The 20,379-nt window shown below is 47.9% G+C and overlaps 1 protein-coding gene across 1 annotated transcript in view; it reads right to left on the bottom strand.

The window, feature by feature from the left end:
• Positions 1-1,782: 1,782 nt before the first annotated feature.
• Positions 1,783-20,379, bottom strand: part of LOC110567495 (multidrug resistance-associated protein 1-like) — a 70,865-nt gene continuing 52,268 nt past the window's right edge. Inside the window, 7 exon segments of the mRNA XM_064366599.1 lie at positions 1,783-2,348; positions 4,974-5,168; positions 6,883-7,049; positions 9,091-9,249; positions 10,691-10,837; positions 17,387-17,488; positions 18,376-18,502. Coding sequence (XP_064222669.1) covers positions 2,240-2,348; positions 4,974-5,168; positions 6,883-7,049; positions 9,091-9,249; positions 10,691-10,837; positions 17,387-17,488; positions 18,376-18,502 — 1,006 coding nt within the window. The 3' untranslated portion in view covers positions 1,783-2,239.

The following is a 20,379-nucleotide window of genomic DNA, read 5'->3' as shown; positions in this document are numbered from 1 at the left end:
TAGACACAGAATAGTCGGGGAGAATCATCCACTCTCTTCTGCCACAGTGGGGAACTGGAAGCCGGCCCTTCGGAGGCTATGTCGTAAAACCAGGACGTCTGGAACAGCTGTCACAGGGAAATCAGCTACCCCAGAGAGGCAGCTGACTCTCATCAAGAACTGCATGAGCAGGAAATAAAGCTTGCATGCATTTCCCAAGATTTTACGGCGAATTTTACACTGCAGCATGGCCTTGCCTCTCTGGACTAACATAAAGGGATTTTCAGACCAGGCGCGGTGGCTCATGCCTGTAATCCCAGCACTTTGGGAGGCTCAGGTGGGAAGATCCCTTGAGTCCAGGAGTTTAAGACCAATCTGGGTAACACAGCAAGACTCTGTCTCTATAAAAAATTTTAACTATTAGCCAGGCATGGTGGCACATGCCTGTAGTCTCAGCTACTCTGGAGGCCGAAGCAGGAAGATTGTTTGAACCGAGGAGGCTGAGGCCGCCGTGAGCTATGATCGTGCCACTGTACACCAGCCTGGGCAACAGAGTGAGACCCTGTCTCTAGGAAATAAAAGCAGGGGCAGGATTTTCAAGGATCATTCTGCCCACATGTGATTTCCGCCTCACCTGTCTTAGAACCTGACCAAAGCTACGCATACCACACACATCACTGCTCACAGGGTATGTACAATCAGCCTCATTTTACAAAAGTAAGTGAGGCTCAGAGGCTAAGTGACCGTCCCAGGGTCACATGAACAGCAAATGACAAGAGCAGGACTCAAGCTAGGGTCTGTCCAGCCTGCGGCTGCCCCGCCTTCCCACTGAACCCCACCTGATGCGTGATCTCTAGGACTCGCTCTTTCTGGCAACAGCTCCCACCAGAGGTGACGTGTTTGTCAAAAGGAAAGAAGAGACACGGGAAGATCCCACATCCTGACCGTGCCAGAGGAGATGGCTGGAACCCTGGCTGACGCCCCGAAGGAAAGGGAAACATCATTTAGAAAGAAATAAAATATATATATTTTTTTACTGCAAATGTTCACACTTCCATTGTAAGCCATTACAAAAGGATTCCCCAAAACTTGGTTTATCTAACGCAAAAGAATGGTGTAACTTACAAAAAATAAATATATTTTCACCTAAAAGAAAGATGCTCTCTGGGTGTGAAATTGGTGGCATAATTCTTTTTTCTGAGACAAAGTCTCGCTCTGTCACCTGGCTCCGGCTAGAGTGCAATGGCGCGATCTCGGCTCACCACAACCTCTGCCTCCTGGGTTCAAGCAATTCTCTGGCCTCAGCCTCCCCAGTAGCTGGGACTACTGGCATGCACCACCACGCCCCGCTAATTTTTGTATTTTTAGTAGAGATGGGGTTTCACCATGTTGGCCAGGATGGTCTTGATCTCTTGACCTTGTGATCCACCTGCCTTGGCCTCCCAAAGTGCTGGGATTACAGGTGTGAGCCACCGTGTGCGACTGAAGTCAGCGACATAATTCTTAGCAAGTATGAGTCCTGGGGCAGCTGTCAGCTCTGGCTGCTTTCTGGATTTCACTCTGGACTCCAGCCAAGACACCTGAAAGAACAGGCTTTAGAAGATGCTGCTTCTCCATTTTCTTCCAGGAACACAAATGCAGGGCGCGCTTCTCACTGTTTCCTGGGAATGTTACTTCCCAGCACAACAATTCTCCTCCTAAGAAGTTCAAGTTTTGAGACTGTTTTTCTCCCTGGAGCAGTACTTAAAAAAAAAAAAAAAAACCAATATCACCAAAACAGCATTCCCAAGGAAATGAGGCATTCTGGGTGGACCCAGACAAGGATGTTAGAGGTGATGGGAGCCAGAAGCATCTCAAAGACTTGGGAGTCCACAGACGTCGGCTGGAGAGATCCGAGGCAGGAGACTGGATTTGGTCACTAGGATCTTCTATACAACCAATGACTCCTCTGTGGAAAGCACCAGAAACACACTTGCCTTCCCGGGGGTGTGAGGCTGTGTGTGTGTCTCAGGGCACCAGAAGCCAGGGCGTGCATGTTTTGGGTGGCCCACATCTCTGTCTCTCCTGTGTCTTCACGGCCAGTTCCAGGCAGGGGACCAGATGGTGGTGGCTGCTGCTTTGGGTATGTTTTAGTTATATGGATTTGGTTTTTATTTTTTGGTTTCAGTGTGGGAGGCTTTGTTTCCCAGGGGCGCTGACTCCTCCCTGGACGCTGGCATGTAGGACCTGCAGTTCCGACCAGATATGCCAGCTCTGGGGCTCATACCAAGCTGGCATCTTTGGCCATGCTATAGAAGAGACCTCTTTGCTGCAGGAGGTCCGAGGGGGTGCCATACTCCTGGATTTCTCCTTTGTCCAGGACGATCACCCTGTAGAGGGAGGGTATACAGACATGAGGGGAACAAGAGGGGTTAGTACCTCATGCCCCCGGGACACCACCTGGGCAAGTCACTGCTTTGGGTCAGGCCCCTAACACTTTCTGCTAGGACTGGTGGAGTAGCCTTCCAGCTGGCTGCTCACCCTCAATCTCTATTTCTAGTCAATGTCAAATTCCCATGAGGTCACCTCCTTAGTATTCACCTCCTTAGTATTTACCCCACATTAATCATGGTGGGAACAGTAATAACAGTGTTGACTGTCCACATTCACTGTTCCATTACATTCAGAGTAAAAGAAAAAGATCTTACCATGGTCTACAATAAGGATTGGCAGCATTTTTGTGAAAAAGGCCTGAGAGCAAATACTTCAGGCTGTGCAGGCCACATGGTTTCTGTTACAACTACACATCTCTGCTGTATTTAAAGTGTGAAAGCTGCCAGTGACAACGGCAAATGAACAGCGTGGCTGTGTGCCAGATCTGGCCTGTGCACTGTAGTTGACTGACCCCTAATATTTGAGGACCTATAGGATCTGACACTGCCCAGGTCTGACCTCATTTCTATGTCCTATATCTCAAAAGCACCAACTCAGCATCTGTCACATAATAGGTGGTACTCAGTGAGCTAGAAACGTGATGTCTGTTGGGTACAGAGGCTCATGGCTATAATTCTGGCTCTTTGGAAGGCTAAGACAGGAAGATCGCTTGAGGCCAGGAGTTTGAGGCTGTAGTGAGTTGTGATCTCACCACTGCACTCCAGCCTGGGCCACAGGGTGAGACCCTGTCTCAAAAATAAACAAAATAACATAAAATAGAAATATCATGTCACTCCTCTGCTTAAAACCTTCCTATGGCTTTCCAGGATTCTTAGAATAAGTTCCAAGCTTCTCGCCATGGTTACATGCTGCTCTAAGATCTAGCCCCTGCCTACCTTTCTGGCCTCGTCTCCTCAATTCCAACCTCTAGGTACAATGGCCTCCTCGTGCTAGCCTTCAAATTCATTAAGCGCATTCCTTTCATTCAGTTTTACATTCAGCTGTACCAGCTGCCTAGAATGTTCTTCCTGTAGATCAGAGGTTGGCAAACTGGTCTGCAGGTCAAATCTGCCACCCTGCCTGTTTTTACTAATAAAGTTTTATTGGAACACAGCCATGCTCATTCATTTGTGCACTGTCTATGGCTGCTTTCACAAAGCAACATGGGAGCCAAGTAGCTGAGAGGCCACGCGGCCCGCACGGCTGAAACTATCCCAGCTCTTACAGAACAAGGTTCAGGATCGCTATTCCAGACCTTCCCACAGCTGACTCCTTTTCATGGTTCAGGTCTCAGCTAAAATGTCACCTCCTTGGAGGTGACCCATGCAAAACTCAAAACCCCCCAAAAGCCTGGCAACAGAGCTGCATTTTGACTTTGTGGTTCCAGGCACTGATGCTTGAGGTGTGGGGGTGGCGTTCTCCATACAAAATGCTGAAAATTCTGTTTTATGACTGTGTTGAAATAAATAGAACCCAGGTTGGATTATACTCTTTTTTGGCTTTTTTTTTTTTTGAGATGGAGTCTCACTCTGTTGCCCAGGCTGGAGTGTAGGGGCATGATCTCAGATCACTGCAACCTCCATCTCCCAAATTCAAGCAATTCTCCTTTCTCAGCCTCCCGAGTAGCTGGGATTATAGGCACGTACCACCACACTTGGCTAATTTTTGTATTTTGAATGGAGACAGGGTCTCACCATGTTGGCCAGGCTGGTCTCGAACTACTGACCGCAGGTGATCCACCTGCCTTGGTGTCCCAAAGTGCTGGGATTATAGGCATGAGCCACTGCACCCAGCCTGCATCTGATTTTTAAAAGAAAAGTAAATCTTTCTGTAGGCCCCAGGCACTGGGCCTGCAGTGCTCGATGGAAACCCTGACCCTGCCTGGCCACTATCCTGTGTCCCTGGCAAGTGTCCTTCCCAGCACTGCTGCCCTCTGGAATCCTGTTGGTTTGTTGCTCTGTCCAATTTTTGTCTCCCCCATCTAATAAGTCACTTGGTGCCAGAAGCAGGGACCTCGTCTGACAGCAGCCTACAGAGTCTGCAGTGTCTGGAAGCAGGGCAGGTGCGCTATGTGGACACACTGACAGAATGAATGACTGGAAGATGTCAGAAATACCTGGTACCGCCAGGTGCAGTGGCTCCCGCCTGTACTCCCAGCACTTTGGGAGGCCAAGGAGGACTGATCACCTGATGTCAGAAGTTTGAGACCAGCCTGGCCAACATGGTGAAACCCTGTCACTATTAAAAATACAAAACATAGCCAGACATGATGGCACACGCCTATAGTCCCAGCTATTCAGGAGACTGAGGCAGGAGAACTGCTTGAATCCCAGAGGTGGAGGAAGCAGTGAGCCGAGATGGTGCCACTACACAACAATCCGGGCAATGGGGTGAGACTCAATCTCAAAAAAAAAAAAAAAAAAAAAAAAAGAGAAATACCTGGTACCATCCACGATGAAGAGAGGATCCACTCACTGGGCTGTCACTCAGCATAAGGACAGTGTTCAGTGAATGAATAAATGAATGAGCCAGTAAGTGAGGCGAACTCCCCAAGCCCAGAGGCCACTGTGCCAGGACATCACCTTGTGTAGTCCATGATGGTGTTGAGCCGGTGGGCGATGGTGAGGACGGTGCAGCCCTCAAACTGCGTCTGGATGGTGGACTGGATGAGGTCGTCCATCTCCAGGTCCACGGCCGCCGTGGCCTCATCCAACACAAGGATCTTCGTCTTCCTCAGCAGGGCCCGGGCCAGGCACACAAGCTGTCGCTGCCCAACACTTGACCAGAAGAAAAAGACCAGGAGACAGTGTTGGGTCAAACCACCTGGCCCTCAACCTAGGCCCAGGCTGCAAGGAGTGAGACGAAACATTCTGTGTTGCTTGACAGGACAGCCCGTCACTCCTAACATCTGTGCCTACAGCAGACATCACTAATCAATCGGAACACATCTCCCATTCAGCAAGATGCAGGTTCAGAATATTCTCAAAACAGTGGCTCACATCTACAAACCTCACACTTTGGGTGGCCAAGGTGTGAGGATTGCTTGAAGCCAGGAGTTTGAGACCAGCCTGGACAGCAAAGCTAGATCTCTCTCTCTCTAAAAAACAGAAATAAAAAAATCAGCTGGATGTGATGGCACACTTCTGTAGTCCCAGTTACTTGGGAGGCTGAGACAGGAGGACTGCTTGAGTCCCCGAGTTTGAGGCTGAGATCAAGCCACTGTACTCCAGCCTAGGTAACAGAGTGAGACCCTGTCTCTTAAAAAAACTAGAACAAAAAAGAGCCAGGCACAGTGGCTTATACTTATAATCCCAGCACTTTGTGAGGCCAAGGCAAACAGATCACTTGAGGCCAGGAGTTCCAGACCTGCCTGGCCAATGTGGTGATGATACTCCTTCTCTACTAAAAATGCAAAAATTAGCTGGACATGGTGGCAGGCACCTGACATGCAGCTACTTGGGAGGCAGAAGCAGGACAGGACAATTGCTTGAGACTGGGGGTGGAGGTTGCAGCTGAGATTGCATCACTGCACTCTAGCCAGGGTGACAGAGTAAGTCCCTGTCTCAAAAAAAAAAAAAAGAAAGAAAGAAAGAAAGAAAGAAATGGCCTCATATCCATGCATCCCTATCCAACTGCGGGGCCATGACAGTTGGCTCTGGACTCAGACATGTACCTTGCTTTGGCCAATAGGACACCAGCAAACATAAGACCAGCCAAAAGAATACTGTGAGATGCACATTGGGGCTTGCACGCTCTGGTGCCCCTGTCACTGCCATGACAACATGCCCAAGCTGCTCTGCTAGAGAATGAGGGACATACCCTTCTTGCCCCATCTGAGGCCAAGTAGATGAGCTGACGGTCAGCTGACCTGAGACACGCATGTGAGCCCAGCCAAGATCAGCAGAGCCACCTGGCTGACTGCCCTCGCATGGTAGCAATGATCACTGCTTTATGGTTGAACATGACTGAAGCTTTGTGGCTGTCACAGAGATGGATAACCGAACCAGAACCAGGCACTAACAAAGACCACCACAGCAGCACCCCAGAGGTACCCGTGCTGTGCCAGGCATTAATGCTTTAGTTGCTGGGTCAGGGACAGAGCTCCAAGATCCTGGGAGAAGGACCAAGACAGCTGGAGTAGTGCATGGGGACTTGAGGGGCTCAGAGCAGTGCTAGTCAGCAACTGTACAGAGCCTTTCTATAGTTTAACAACTGACAGCCACTCTCAACTGAATGGAGCTGGTGCATATAAAGGGAAACACATTAGCCATCCTGGTTATAAAAAGCCTCATGGTATAAAAAGCCTGGATTAGACCCATTTTACAGATACAGAAACTGAGGCTCCAAAAGGTGAAGGGACAAATGGGTCATCTGCAGCACAACTGGGACTCAAATCCAGGTCTACCACAGGTCTGGACAGAATCTTCACACACCCCTCCCGAGGTGGCACCTCGGAGACCGTGTCCGGTGTCCCCAGTCCACCCCGCCTACCTGAGGTTCTCTCCGCCTTCCGCGCACTCATGGTCCAGCTTGTCAGGAAGGGCTGACACGAAGTCCTTCAGGTGAGCCAGCTCCAGGGACGTCCAGACTTCTTCGTCCGAGTATTGGCTGAACGGGTCCAGGTTCATGCGGAGGGAACCCGAAAACAAAATAGGGTCCTGTTCAGAGAGAAGAGAGTGGCGGCATGTCACACCTATGTCACACTGACGTGGATGGAGAAGAGGTGAGGCATAAGGACTTCCGGCCAGGACTGGTGAAGGTGGGGTTTCAGAGCTCCTTGGAATCACTATTTCCTGAGATGTTAATAATGGAGAAAAAGGCCAGGTGCAGCAGCTCACGCCTGGAATCCCAGCACTCTCCGAGGCCGAGGTGGGCAGATCACTTGAGGTCAAGAGTTTGAGACCAGCCTGGCCAACATGGCGAAACCCTGTCTCTACTAAAAATGCAAAAATTAGCTGGACGTGGTGGCACACACCTGTAGTCGCACGTACTCGGGATGCTGAAGCAGGAGAATCACTTGGACCAGGGAGGCGGAGGTTGCAGTGATCCAAGATCCTGCCACTGCGCTCCAGCCTGGGCAACAGAGCGAGACTCCGTCTCAATTAAAAAAAAAAAAAATTTCTTAATAATGGAAAAAAAAAGTCTGGAAAATCTGAGTTTGGCAAAATAAGACTGACTTCCTTTCCATACAACTTCCTAGAGCCTTCAATATGCAGGTAGGTTGAGAACCCTCCACAAGTGAGCTGCAGCACAGGTAACTCCTAATGGTAAAGTCCTGTAGATTTCTCACCTGTCCTCCAACTCCAAAAGAGAATCTTCTAAGAAGCTTTAGAGAAGATGACACTGAAAAGCAACACGTCAAGGAATCCACCTGCAGGGACTGGTCTAGAAAACCCTTATTTTGGCCGCGCACGTTGGCTCACCCCTGTAATCCACTCCTTGGAATCACTATTTCTGGAGATGTTAATAATGGAGAAAAAGGACAGGCACAGTGGCTCACGCCTGGAATCCCAGCACTCTTGGGGGCCAAGGCAGGCAGATCACCTGAGGTCAGGAGTTGGAGACCAGCCTGGGTAACATGGTGAAACCCCATCTCTACTAAAAATACAAAAACTAGCCAAGTATGGTGGTGCATGCCTGTAATCCCAGCTAATTGGGAGGCTGAGGCAGGAGAATCGCTTGAACCCAGACGGTGGAGGTTGCAGTGAGCCGAGATCGCACCACCACACACCATCCTGGGAGACAACTGAGACTCTGTCTTAATTAAAAAAAAAAAAATCCTTATTTCTTACCAAATACTGCATGTTCTCACTTATAAGTGGGAGCTGAACTGTGGGTACTCATGGATGTAAAGATGGGAACAACAGAACCAGAGCCTCCAAAAGTGGGGACAGAGAGAGGAGGGTAATGGTTGAAACTCTCTCTTGGGTACTTATTCAACATTTGGGTGATGAGATCCACAGAAGCCCAAGCGTCAGCATCACACAATATACCCATGTAACAAGCCTGCACGTGCACCCCGCGAATCTAAAATAAAAAGAAAACATTCTTATTTCTTGTCTAGCTCTCAGAAGGGTGAGAGATTCTCAGTCTGACTCTGACAGCAGAGAGAGAAATGGTATCTTTTTGGATTTTTCTAGATGCTTGGGAAACTACCCCTTGCGGGGACAGGAGGTCGGGAATGATACTCAGGGATTTCTCACATTGTGAATCACATGCAAAGGGGAAACTGAGGGAAGCAGCAGCACAGCCTAAATTCAACACAAATAATGAAGGCCAGTCGGGCGTGGGGGCTCACGCCTGTAATCCCAGCACTTTGGGAGGCCAAGGCAGGAGGATCATTTCAGCCCAGGAGTTCAAGAGCAGCCTGGGCCACATGCTGAGACCCCACCACCACAAAAAATACAAAAGAGATTTAGCTGAGAATGGTGGCATGTGCCCGTAGTCACAGCTACTCAGGAGGCCAGGGTGGGAAAATCGCTTGAACCTGGGAGGCGGAGGTTGCAGTGAGCTCAGACTGAGCCACAGCACTCCACCCTGGGCAACAGAGTGAAACCCTGTTTCAGGAAAAAAACAAACAAACAAAAAAAACACAATACAATGAAGTAGGGCCAAATGTATGTTTGTCCCCAAAATACACATACATCGCTGTGAGTGCACCCACAGGACGCGCTCACCCCCGGCCGCACCCAGACCCACCTGGGGGATGATGGTGATCTTGAAGCGGAGGTTGTGCAGGCCGATCTTGGCGATGTTGATGTCATCGATGATGATCTCGCCTTCGGCAGACTCGTTCATCCGAAATAAGCCCAGGGTCAGGGACGACTTCCCAGCTCCTGTCCGCCCCACGATGCCAACCTGCAGGACAGAGGGCCTGGCTGTGGTAGGAATGCTGGCATCTGGACTTGTCCCTGACCCACAGCGCCCTCTTCTCTGCCCACCTCAGGCATCAGTCATCTGGTCAACCCAACTCCACAGCCCTCTCCCTCACCCGCTGCCCAGAGACACTCCTTTAAGGGTGTTTTGGCAAAAGGTTACAAAGGACTCTCTTCCCTTTGCCAGGCTCCAGGAAGGAATTCCTCAGCTTTTTGAAGTTACTAGAGACCTCAAAAGAGATACGCAACAGGCAGAAGGAATTTCCAACGAAGCCCTATTTGTTTCGACTCAAGTAACTACTAACTAACAATCAGGTAGCTCCTCACTTCCCCATGCTCTTTTTCACCCCTCTCATGGTGAGTTTCCCATTATGAGCTGTTGAAATACCTGAAAGATTCAAGCGGATCTTCTGTGCCCTTTGCCATGACCCAGTCTCCACACATCCTCCCTTGAAGGAACTAGTTTCTCCAGCTAAAGGCCAATGATGCCATTCCTCATCTGCAATTCTCCCTGGGCTCTTGAGAAACGGGCTTCCTCTACCCTCCTACAGGGGTGTCACAGGGCAGCATGCGTGCAAAACTTCTCATAACGTAAGATAAGCCATAAAGACTCAGCGAGGGCTGGGGTGTGGGGGCGCATGCCTGTGATCCCAGCACTGTGAGAGGCCGAGGTGGGTGGATCACAGAGGGTTAGGAGATGGAGACCAGCCTGGCCAACATGGTGAAACTCCGGCTCTACTACCACAAAACTTAGCCAGGTGTAGTGGCATGTACCTGTGATCCCAGATACTCAGAAGACTGAGGCAGGAGAATCACTTGAACTCGGGGAATGGAGGTTGCAGTGAGCCAAGATCAAGCCACCGCACTCCAGCCTGGGCAACAGAGTAAGACTCTATCTCAAAAAAACCCCAAAAAACAAAAAAAAAACTTCTTCCAGGGGCCAGGCATGGCAGCTGACTCCTGTAATCCCAGCACTTTGGGATGCTGAGGCAGGCAGATCGCTTGAACTCAAGACTTCCAGGCCAGCCTGGGCAACATAGTGAGACAAAAATGAGCTGAGCTTAGTGGGACACACCTGTAGTCCCAGCCACTTGCTGTCCCCCCACTTGAGAGCCTGTGGCTGCAGTGGGCTGAGATCACACCCCTGCACTCTAGCCTGGGTGAAAAAGTGGGTCACTGTCCCAAAAAAGAAAAAAATCTTTCAAAACGTATCTGTGGGACTCATTCGGTCTTCGGGCTATCAGTTCGCCTAAAGCCTTCACTTCTGCAAGTTGGATGCGTGCTAACGTTTACAGCCACAGTCCATCCCATCCCGCCAACAGCTACTCTCACGGAGGTGTGGAGGCGTGAGTGAAGGGCAGAAGCCGCAGCTAGATTCGCCTGCCTCGTGGCACCCTGTGAATGCGGAGGCGATGTGTACCCACCTTTTCTCCCCCATTGATGGTGACATTGATGTGCCTGAGAACAAAATCCAGGTCCTCTCTGTAGCGCAGACAGTAGTTCCGGAATTCCACTCGGCCCACCTGGGGCCAGCTGTTGGGAGGAGCTGTCTCCTGGATTTGCCAGGGGGCCTTCGATCACAGCAGCAGAGGGAGAGAGTAAGAAATTCCCAGTCTATCCTATAAAGCCGTGACTTCCCCGACCTCCCCTCCCTGTTACTCCCTCTGCTGCCCGAGGTGACCTCCCAGGCTTCAGCACTGCGGGTTTGTGTTTCCTGGAATGCTCTTCCCCAAATGACCCCCTCGCATCCTGAAGATCTCTGGTCCATGCGGAGCGCCCTCCCACCCCTGCGTCCCTCTGTCCCCTCCTGTGCTGCCTTCTCCTTCAGAGCACTGCCTGCCTCTGACCCTCTTGGGGCTCTTACACTTGAGTGTATTCTGTCTCCCACACTCACTGCACCATCCACTAAGTGAGGACAGTGTCTAATTGTTCACCGCTGTATCCCAGGGCTCAGAGCACATAGTAAGCACTCAGTAAATATTTATGGCCATAAACAACAAGGGTGACACAGTTGCTGACATGACATGGTAAGTGAACCAGAGGCAGAAGGCAAAGAAACTGAGGGGACATGATCATCACTCAGTAGGTCAGAGATACCTTTTGTAAAGCTGTCATCTCTCTGTAATTGGTTATGGCTGACTAGACCATAGTTGTTCACTTCTGTCTGATGTTCATGTTCACCTTTCTCTTAAAATAACTGTACAAATGACTTGTATATACATTGTTCTTTTCTATTTTTTTGACTTGTATATACATTGTTCTTTTCTATTTTTTATCTTTTATTTTTCCATTGTCCTCCAGCCTGGGCAACAGAGCGAGTTGCCCAGGCTGGAGGGCAATGGCATTTCAGCTTGCTGCAACCTCTGCCTCCCAAGTTCAGGCAATTCTCCTGCCTCAGCCTCCCAAGTAGCTGAGATTACAGGCAGGTGCCACCACGCCCAGCTAATTTTTCTATTTTTAGTAGAGACGGGGTTTCACCATGTTGGTCAGGCTGGTCTTGGACTCCTGACCTCATGATCCACTGACCTCAGCCTCCCAAAGTGCTGGGATTACAGGCGTGAGCCACCGCGCCCAGCCAAAGATATTGTTCTTAATATGAACATAGTAGGTAAACTTTTTAAATTTTAAATAGTTTAGTTTGTAACTTTTTAAAACATAAAATAAATGTTGCCCCCAGATTTTTTTTTAATTATTTTTTATTGCATTTTAGGTTTTGGGGTACATGTGAAGAACATGCAGGATTGTTGCATAGGTACACACATGGCAGCGTGATGTGCTGCCTTCCTCCCCATCACCTATATCTGGCATTTCTCCCCATGCTATCTCTCCCCACCTCCCCACCCCCTGCTGTCCCTCCCCTATTTCCCCCTGCCCCCAGATTCTTTTAACGTCAAGAAAATGAGTAACAGCTTGTCAGAGACTTCCTATGAAGAAAGTATTTTTTAGATATAAGGTAATAGATATATTTCAACATAACAAGTGGTGGGACATCGTATCCGTATCTCTAGGCCGATGCAGAATTTTAAGGTTATAGACAACAGAGTGATATTTTACGCAAGGACTGGCTGTAAGTATTTGAGGAACACCATACAGAGATTTGTAAAAGTGATTCTGCAAAGTCTACACCATGGTCTCTGTTTCTCTAAAGTAGGCGTTTGTGATTTGTTCCTCACACAAAAGTCAAAAAGAAACAGGAAAACAATCACATCAACCTTGAAGTATGTTTCAATGTTGGGTGAATTTCTGTTTTTAGACACCAATAAAAGTTATTTGTTTGATGAAAAAAATCTAAAACAATAAATATTTATGGATGGAGTCAATGAAATGAGTGGTCTTCTCTGGACAGGCACTAGAATAAAAGTGGGTGACCCTGGCTGCCCACCCCGGCAGGAAGGCAAGGAGAAAGGCAGGGGCTCTGTCATAGGCCCCACCCAATCCTCACAGCAGTCCCATGTGGGGTCCTTCCATTACCCCAGTTTACACACAGTGCCTCACCCAATCCTCACAGCAGTCCCATGTGGGGTCCTTCCATTACCCGAGTTTACACACAGTGCCTCACCCAATCCTCACAGCAATCCCATGTGGGGGTCCCTTACCCCAGTTTACACACAGGGGACTGAGACACAGAGAGGGGAGGCAGCTTGCCCCAGGACACACAGCCTGCTTCTGCAAAGCAGGAGTTCAGCATTTCCTGAGGCCACAGCTGCACGTGGACTGGGCCAGGTTCAGTGGTTTTAGCCTCAGAGAATGCATGTCCCTCCAGGGCACACACAGGTGGGGAACCAGCCTAGAGAGCACATGGCCAAGCTCAGGGGCACGGTGGGCCCGTAACAAGAAAACATCAGGCAGCCTTTAGGCAAGACATTCAGCCCTTTTGTGGGTGCACTATAAAACAACAGTGCTGCGTGGTGGCTCACGCTTGTAATCCCAGCACTTTGGGAGGCAGAGGCACACAGATCACTTGAGGTCAGGGTGGGGGTAGGGGTGCCACCAGGCATTACTGTGATTATTTATTATCACTGCTGTTCCTACTCGTGCTGGTGTTCAGGGCCTAAGAAGGCAGTTATGAAGGGCAATGTGATAGTCCCAGCTGTTCTACAGAGCCATGTGGGACCTTGATTAGACCACCATGTTGGCCAGGCTGGTCTAGAACTCCTGGCCTCAAGTGATCTACCCACTTTGGCCTCTCAAAGGGATGGAATTATAGGCGTTGGCCACTGTGCCCGGCCTTGTATTGATTTAAAAAAAAAAAAAAGACAACCAACAAGCAGATCTCTATTTTATAATTTATATACAAAATTGAAGGGGAGATGCTATGAGAGCACAGCAAGGGGAATGGAGAGAAGCATGTGGAACTTTCTATCTACATGTGAAAATACCTGTATATACAGACAGAATAGTGGTAGGACTAATGAGGGCAATTACTTTCTCTTGTGTTTGTCAAATATGCTCCTAAAAATCTAAAAGTAACTCAAAAGTAAAATGCTTTTAAAAACTGAATTTGGGACAGGAGTGGTGGCACAAGCCTGTGATCCCAGCATTTTGGGAGGCCGGGGTGGGCAGATCACAAGATCGGGAGTTTGAGATGAGCCTGGCCAACATGGTGAAACCTCATCTCTACTAAAAATACAAAAATTAACCAGGCGTGGTGATGCGCGCTGTGTAATCCCAGCTATTCAAGAGTCTGAGAATCGCTTGAACTCAGGAGGCAGAGGTTGCAGGGAGCTGAGATCACGCCACTGCACTCCCGCCTGGGAACAGAGCAGGACCCGGTCTCAAAAAGAAAAAAAAAATTGAATTCAATCGAACTGTACGCTTTAACTGGGTGAACTGCATGGCATGTGAAATTCACACATCAATAAGGCTATTATAAAAACCAATGAATAAAATAAAATCTTTTGCGAACAAGCAAGTACTTAGAGATTTCACCACCACCAGGCCTGCTTTACAAGAGCTTCTGAAAGAAGCACTACACATATAAAGGAACAACCAATATCAGCCTTTTCAAAAATATATCAAAAAGTAAAGAGCATCAACATAATGAAGAATTTACATCAACTAATGGGCAAAACAGCCAGCTAGCATCAAATGGCAGTATTAAACTCATATATATTATTATTCAAACTGGATAAAAAGTCAAAACCCATCGGTATGCTGTATCCAGACCCATCTCACATGCAACGATACACAAACACTCAAAACAAAGGGATGGAGGAAGATTTACCAACCGAACAAAGAGCAAAAATAAACAAATAAATAAAAAGCAGGAGTTGCAATTCTTGCCTCTGATAAAATAGACTTTAAAGCAACAAAGATCAAAAGAGGCAAAGAAGGACATTACATAATGGTAAAAGGATCAATGCAACAAGAAGAGCTAACGATCCTACATATACGCACCCAATACAGGAGCACCCAGATACATAAGACAAGTTCTTAATGACTCATAAAGAGACTTAGACTCCCACACAATAATAGTGGGAGACTGTAACATCACATTGTCAATACTAGACTGATCAACGAGATAGAAAATTAACAAGGACATCCAGGACTTGAACTCAGACCCAGAACAAGTAAACTTAATAAACATTTATGAACTCTCCACTTCAAATACACAAAACATACATTCTTATCAGTATCACATCACACCTATTCCAAAAGTGACTACATAATTGCAAGTAAATCACTCCTCAGTAATCGCATAGCATTTCATAGGTTTAAATGAAATATTGGTTGGCTGCTTGTTTGTTATTTTCTTCCCTTATTCCTTCCTCTCTCCATTGTTAAGCACAATTATTGGCATAAAAGAGGTTTTCAATACCCATTTCTAGACTGCATTCTAGCCTGGGCAATAAAGCAATACTCCCGTTCTCTCTCCCTCTTTCTCTTCCTTTTTCTTCCTCTCCTTCATTCTTTTTTTCTCTTTCTTTCTTCCTTTTAAAAAAATAAATAAATAAAATGTTCACTGCCTTCATTATTTATTTTTGCATTCAGAACATTATAGAGACAGACCATAAAAAAAAAAAAAAAACCAATGAAATAAATTAGCTGGGCGGCATGGTGGGTACCTGTAATGCCAGCCTGCAGCCTGGGCAAAAAAAGCAAAATTACATCTCAAAACAAAAACAAAACTAATGAAATACCCTGTAAATAAATTCAATGTCAAGTTGGAAGCTGCCGGTATAATGCACCCTTGGTTCCTCGGGGGGCACTCACACCCTTCTTATAATGCTCACCCGTGACAGGGGACCTGGGTCACCCAGTCAGAATGTTAAAGGAGTGGGCAGAGGTCACCTCTGTGAATTCCTGGGGAGGACAGACCTTCCCCGAGGCCTTGATCTTACTCCTAAGGGGCATTTCCTCAGGAGGCAGTGTAGCATGACTCCCATGGCACTGAATAGGGCCTCCGAGGAGGCACAGGCTCAAAGCCTAGGTCTGCCATTTACCAGCCATGGAATCCTGGACAAGTACCTTCACCTTTTTGTCTGTTTCCTCATCTGTAAAACGGGGGTAATAAGAGCATGAAAATCATATGGCTGGGCCAGGTGCGGTGGCTGCCACTTATAATCCCAGCACTTTGGGAGGTCAAGGCAGGCAGATCACTTGAGCTCAGGACATCGAGACCAGTGTGGGCAACATGGCAAAACCCCAACTCTACTAAAAACACAAAAACCAGCCAGCCGTGGTGGCATGTGCCCGTGGTCCCAGCCACTCAGGAGGCAGAGGTGAGAGAATCACTTGAGCCTGGGAGGCAGTGAGTGAGATCACATTACACTCCAGCCTGCGCAAGAGTGAGACCTGCCTCAAAAATAGGGCGAGGTAAAGGTTGAGTGGCTTACTCTGTGTTAAAACGTTTAGGTCTGGGCCTGACATACTACAAGGCACAACGCGTGTCCCACAACGCGTGTCCCTATCATTAATTGTGGGGTGGGGGTGGTTATCGCTGCTGTTCCTAATCATGCTGGTGTTCAGGGTCTAAGAAGGCAGTTATTAAGGACAATGTGACATCATAAAAGTCTGCAGACATGGGTCCCAGTCACAGCTGTTCTACTGTGCCACTTGGGACCTTGAAGCCATTGTTCTTCCCCAGGTTCCCTTTTTCTCCATCTATAAAAAGGGGACTGGGGTTAAATGACTGCAAGTTTTCCCAAACTTGGTTCAGTACCCGACTACATCATTTGTGTAGTATGCAGGCACCGATTCTCTTGTTTTAATACACCTAATCAACTCACTTACACCTCATTTCTCAACTTACTTCAGAGGAAAATTTATTACCACCACAAATGGAAGAACAGTATTATTTTCTGTAACAGGAGTCTCCCATATAAATACATAACAGACAGGCCGGAAGCAGTGGCTCACGCCTGTAATCTCAGCACTTTCAGAGGCCGAGGAGGGTGGATCACCCAAGGTTAGGAGATCGAGACCAGCCTGGCGAAATTGGTGAAACCTCATCTCTACTAAAAATACAAAAACTAACCAGGTGTGATGGCAGGTGCCTGTAATCCCAGCTATCCAAGAGGCTGAGGCAGGAGAATTACTTGAACCTGGGAGGTGGAGGCTGCCGTGAGCTGAGATCATGCCACTGCACTCCAGCCTGGGCAACAGTGAGACTCCATCTCAGGAAAAAAAAAAAAATACCAAACACATAAATAATAGGTTATTTCTGATACAAGACAGAGGCTGTCCTGTTGAAGGCTCTATGTGTGAAGGCTACTGTTTATCTATCTGTTGAAGGGAGATCATCTCAATTGCTAAAGTGTTAAAGACCTGCTAGCACCAAACAGACCTTCTCTGTGATGTCGTCAAAACGTATGAAAGAGAATTAGAGGGGAAACTTCTTCACAATGTGAGTACCTTCTGAATGCCCTGCCAGCATCCCAGTCTTGTATATGGATACCCCAGATCTTGGGGAAAGCTGGCCAACTGTTCTCACCCTACAGCCAGGCTCTAAGTAAGTGCTGCAAAGAGACTGGACAAGCGTCAGACGCGCTTCTACCTGGAGCGGGTAGCCAGCTCACTCTCCTACTCAGAGGCAGAGGGTACACAGGATAGGGCTCAGAGATGTGCCTGGGGTAAAGCTACACCAAAGACCGAGAGGTCGGGCCAGGGCCCTTGCCTACCTCCTTCTCAGTTTCTGAATACTCCTTGAGTCTCTCCACCGCCACAATGTTGGTTTCCATCTCAGATGACATCCGGACCAGCCAGTTTAAGTACGTGGTGACCTGCAAGTGGAACAGTCACATGGCATTTCTAGAGTGAGCAGGTGGACTTTATTTTCCTTTTCTCTTTTCACTGAGGTAACAGGAAACAAATTATTTCCAATAAGATTGACTTATGGGAGGCCAAGGAGGATGGGTCACCTGAGGTCATGAGTTTGAGATCAGCCTGGCCAACATGGTGAACACCATCTCTACTAAAAATACAAAAATTAGCCAGGCATGGTGATGCACACCTGTAATCTCAGCTACTCGGGAGGCTGAGGCAGGAGAATCACTTGAACCTGGGAGATGGAGGTTGCAGTGAGGCGAGATCACAACACTGCACTCCAGCCTGGGTAACAGAGTGAGACTCTGTCTAAAAAAAAAAAAAAAAAAAAAAAAAGTTATGAATTATGAAACATTCAGGTAAGAAAGGTACAGAAAAAATGAGCAACCCCAGGTACAGCTATCACTCAGGCCTGCCACGCTGCCTCCTCCTAAGGATGTATCATGTTTCCAAAATAACCCACGGGCCACATAAGCAATCAGAAAGAAAACTGGAAAATACTTTGAACTAGGTGACAATATGAAAACACAATGTATCACCATTTGAGAGATGCAGCTAAAGCAGTGCTTAGAGGGAAATTCATAGTTTTAAAAGCATTCCCCTCACAGATGGAAGTATCCTCTTGGGCCACCAAGTAGTATCTTTGAGTAATGGGGCAAATCCTGGCTACAGGTCAAATTCCTCTCTGCTCTAGTTGGTCACCAGGCACCATACCCACTCCTCAAACTCCATGCCTCTCACCTGCCTCTCCCCAATTCCTGTTGCAGTTGGAATCCAAAGCAAAGGACAACTGACTCCCCTATTAACAGACGTTAATGACCCACCTGCGAGCATCCTCTCTTACCTGCAACGTGTAAGACATGGAGAGACCCACCAAGCCAGCGCTGAGGCTCTGCCTGGAGATCACCGCGAACAGGGCAGCGAACAGGACAATGCAGTTGCCCACACACTCCAGCCGCACGGCTAGCCACCTGTCGAAGACACACAGGCAGACAGACAGGCATGGAATCAGCTTTTCAGAGACTTGGCTTCCAGTTCTTGGGGACAGAAGGGGACTCTGCTAACTCAAGTAACTCCGCAATAGTTCCAGAGACAGGCCTTCTTGGTACTGCTTTTTCAAAACATGCACAACAGGCACAGGGCAGGGAGGATGGAAAGGACATGATGCCAGTAAATCCTCATTAATCTGGCAAACCCATGGATTAAAACAGAGCTCTCCAGAGGCAATCTTCTCTGGAATCTGAAGCTTGCCTTTTTAAGAACCAACTTTTCCTCATTGAAGCCTTTAAAATACATACATATAGGCCAGGTGCGGGGGCTCAAGCCTGTGATCCCAGCACTTTGGGAGGCCAAAGTGGGTGGATCACTTAGGTCAGGAGCTCGAGACCAGCCTGGCCAACATGGCAAAACCCCGTCCCTACTAAAAATACAAAAGTTAGCTGGGTGTGCTGGCGCACACCCGTGATCTCAGCAATCTCAGCCACTTGGGAGACTGAGGTGGGAGAATTAATTGAATCTGGGAGGGTGAAGGTGCAGTGAGCCCAGATCATGCCACTGCACTCCAGACTGGGCGAAAGAGACCCTGTCTCAATATATATATATATGTGCATTAACTCAAAAAAGAAAAAAAAAAAGACATCCTGGAAATTCCTAAATACTAAGAAGACAAAGACATCAACTATTAGAGGCACCAGTGATTTAAAATAACCATCACTGTTTCTCAGCCTTTTGGTTAAGAACAAGTATAAAATAACAGTCTCTTCTCACGAGACAGATCTGAGGGGAGTGAGAAACATAATACTACGATTAAACATCCTTGTAACGTTCCCAAAGCCAGACCAGCCTTCATTTCAAAATGTTAAAGTATACTTTTCTTTTTTTTTGAGATGGAGTTTCACTCTTGTCGCTCAGGCTGGAGTGTAATGATGCAATCTCGGCTCACTGCAACCTCCGCCTCCCAGGTTGAAGTGATTCTCCTGCCTCAGCCTCCCGAGTAGTTGGGATTACAGGTACACCACCGCGCCCGGCTGATTTTGTATTTTTAGTAGAGATGAGGTTTTTCCATGTTGGTCCAGGCTGGTCTGGAATTCCTAACCTCAGGTGATCCGCCCACCTCGGCCTCCCAAAGTGCTGGGATTACAAGCATGAGCCACCACGCCCAGACTAAAACATACTATTTAACCCTGTATATAAACAGAAATCTTGTTTTTTATCGTTTTGTTTTTTGAGATGGGGTCTTGCTCTATCATCCAGGCTGGAGTGTGGATGACATGATCACATCTCACTGCAGCCCCAACCTTCCAGGTTCAAGTGATCCTCCTGCCTCAGCCTCCTGAGTAGCTGGGATTAGAGGCCCATGCCACCACACCTGGCTAATTTTTTTTTTTTTTTTTAAGATATAGAGTCTACCAACAGTGCCCAGGCCAGTCTCAAACTCCTGGGCTCAAGCGACCCTCCTGCCTTGGCCTCCCAAAGTGCTGGGATTACAGGCATGAGTCAATGTGCCTGGCCATCTTATTTGTTTAAAGCTAGATATCATGTGGCAATAAAACTATTTTATCTTACTTTTTACTTTACATTTTATTTTATTCTACTCTTCTATTTTATTCTATTCTATTCTATCCATTTAGAAATGGAGTTTCGCTCTTGTTGCCCAGGCTCTTGTGAGCCGAGTGCAAGGGCACTGTCTCTGCTCCCTGCAACCTGTGCCTCCTGGGTTCAAGTGATCCTCCTGCCTCAGCCTCCTGAGTAGCTGGGACTACAGGCACTCATCACCAGGCCAGGCTAATTTTTTTGTATTTTTAGTAGAGACAGGGTCTCGCCATGTTGGCCAGGCTGGTCTCGAACT

Source organism: Aotus nancymaae, unplaced genomic scaffold (assembly GCF_030222135.1).
Source record: "Aotus nancymaae isolate 86718 unplaced genomic scaffold, 86718_ANA_hifiasm-v0.15.2.pri h1tg000064l_1, whole genome shotgun sequence".
NCBI classification, from domain to species: domain Eukaryota; kingdom Metazoa; phylum Chordata; class Mammalia; order Primates; family Aotidae; genus Aotus; species Aotus nancymaae.
This window is presented reverse-complemented; position numbering and strand designations above follow the sequence as displayed.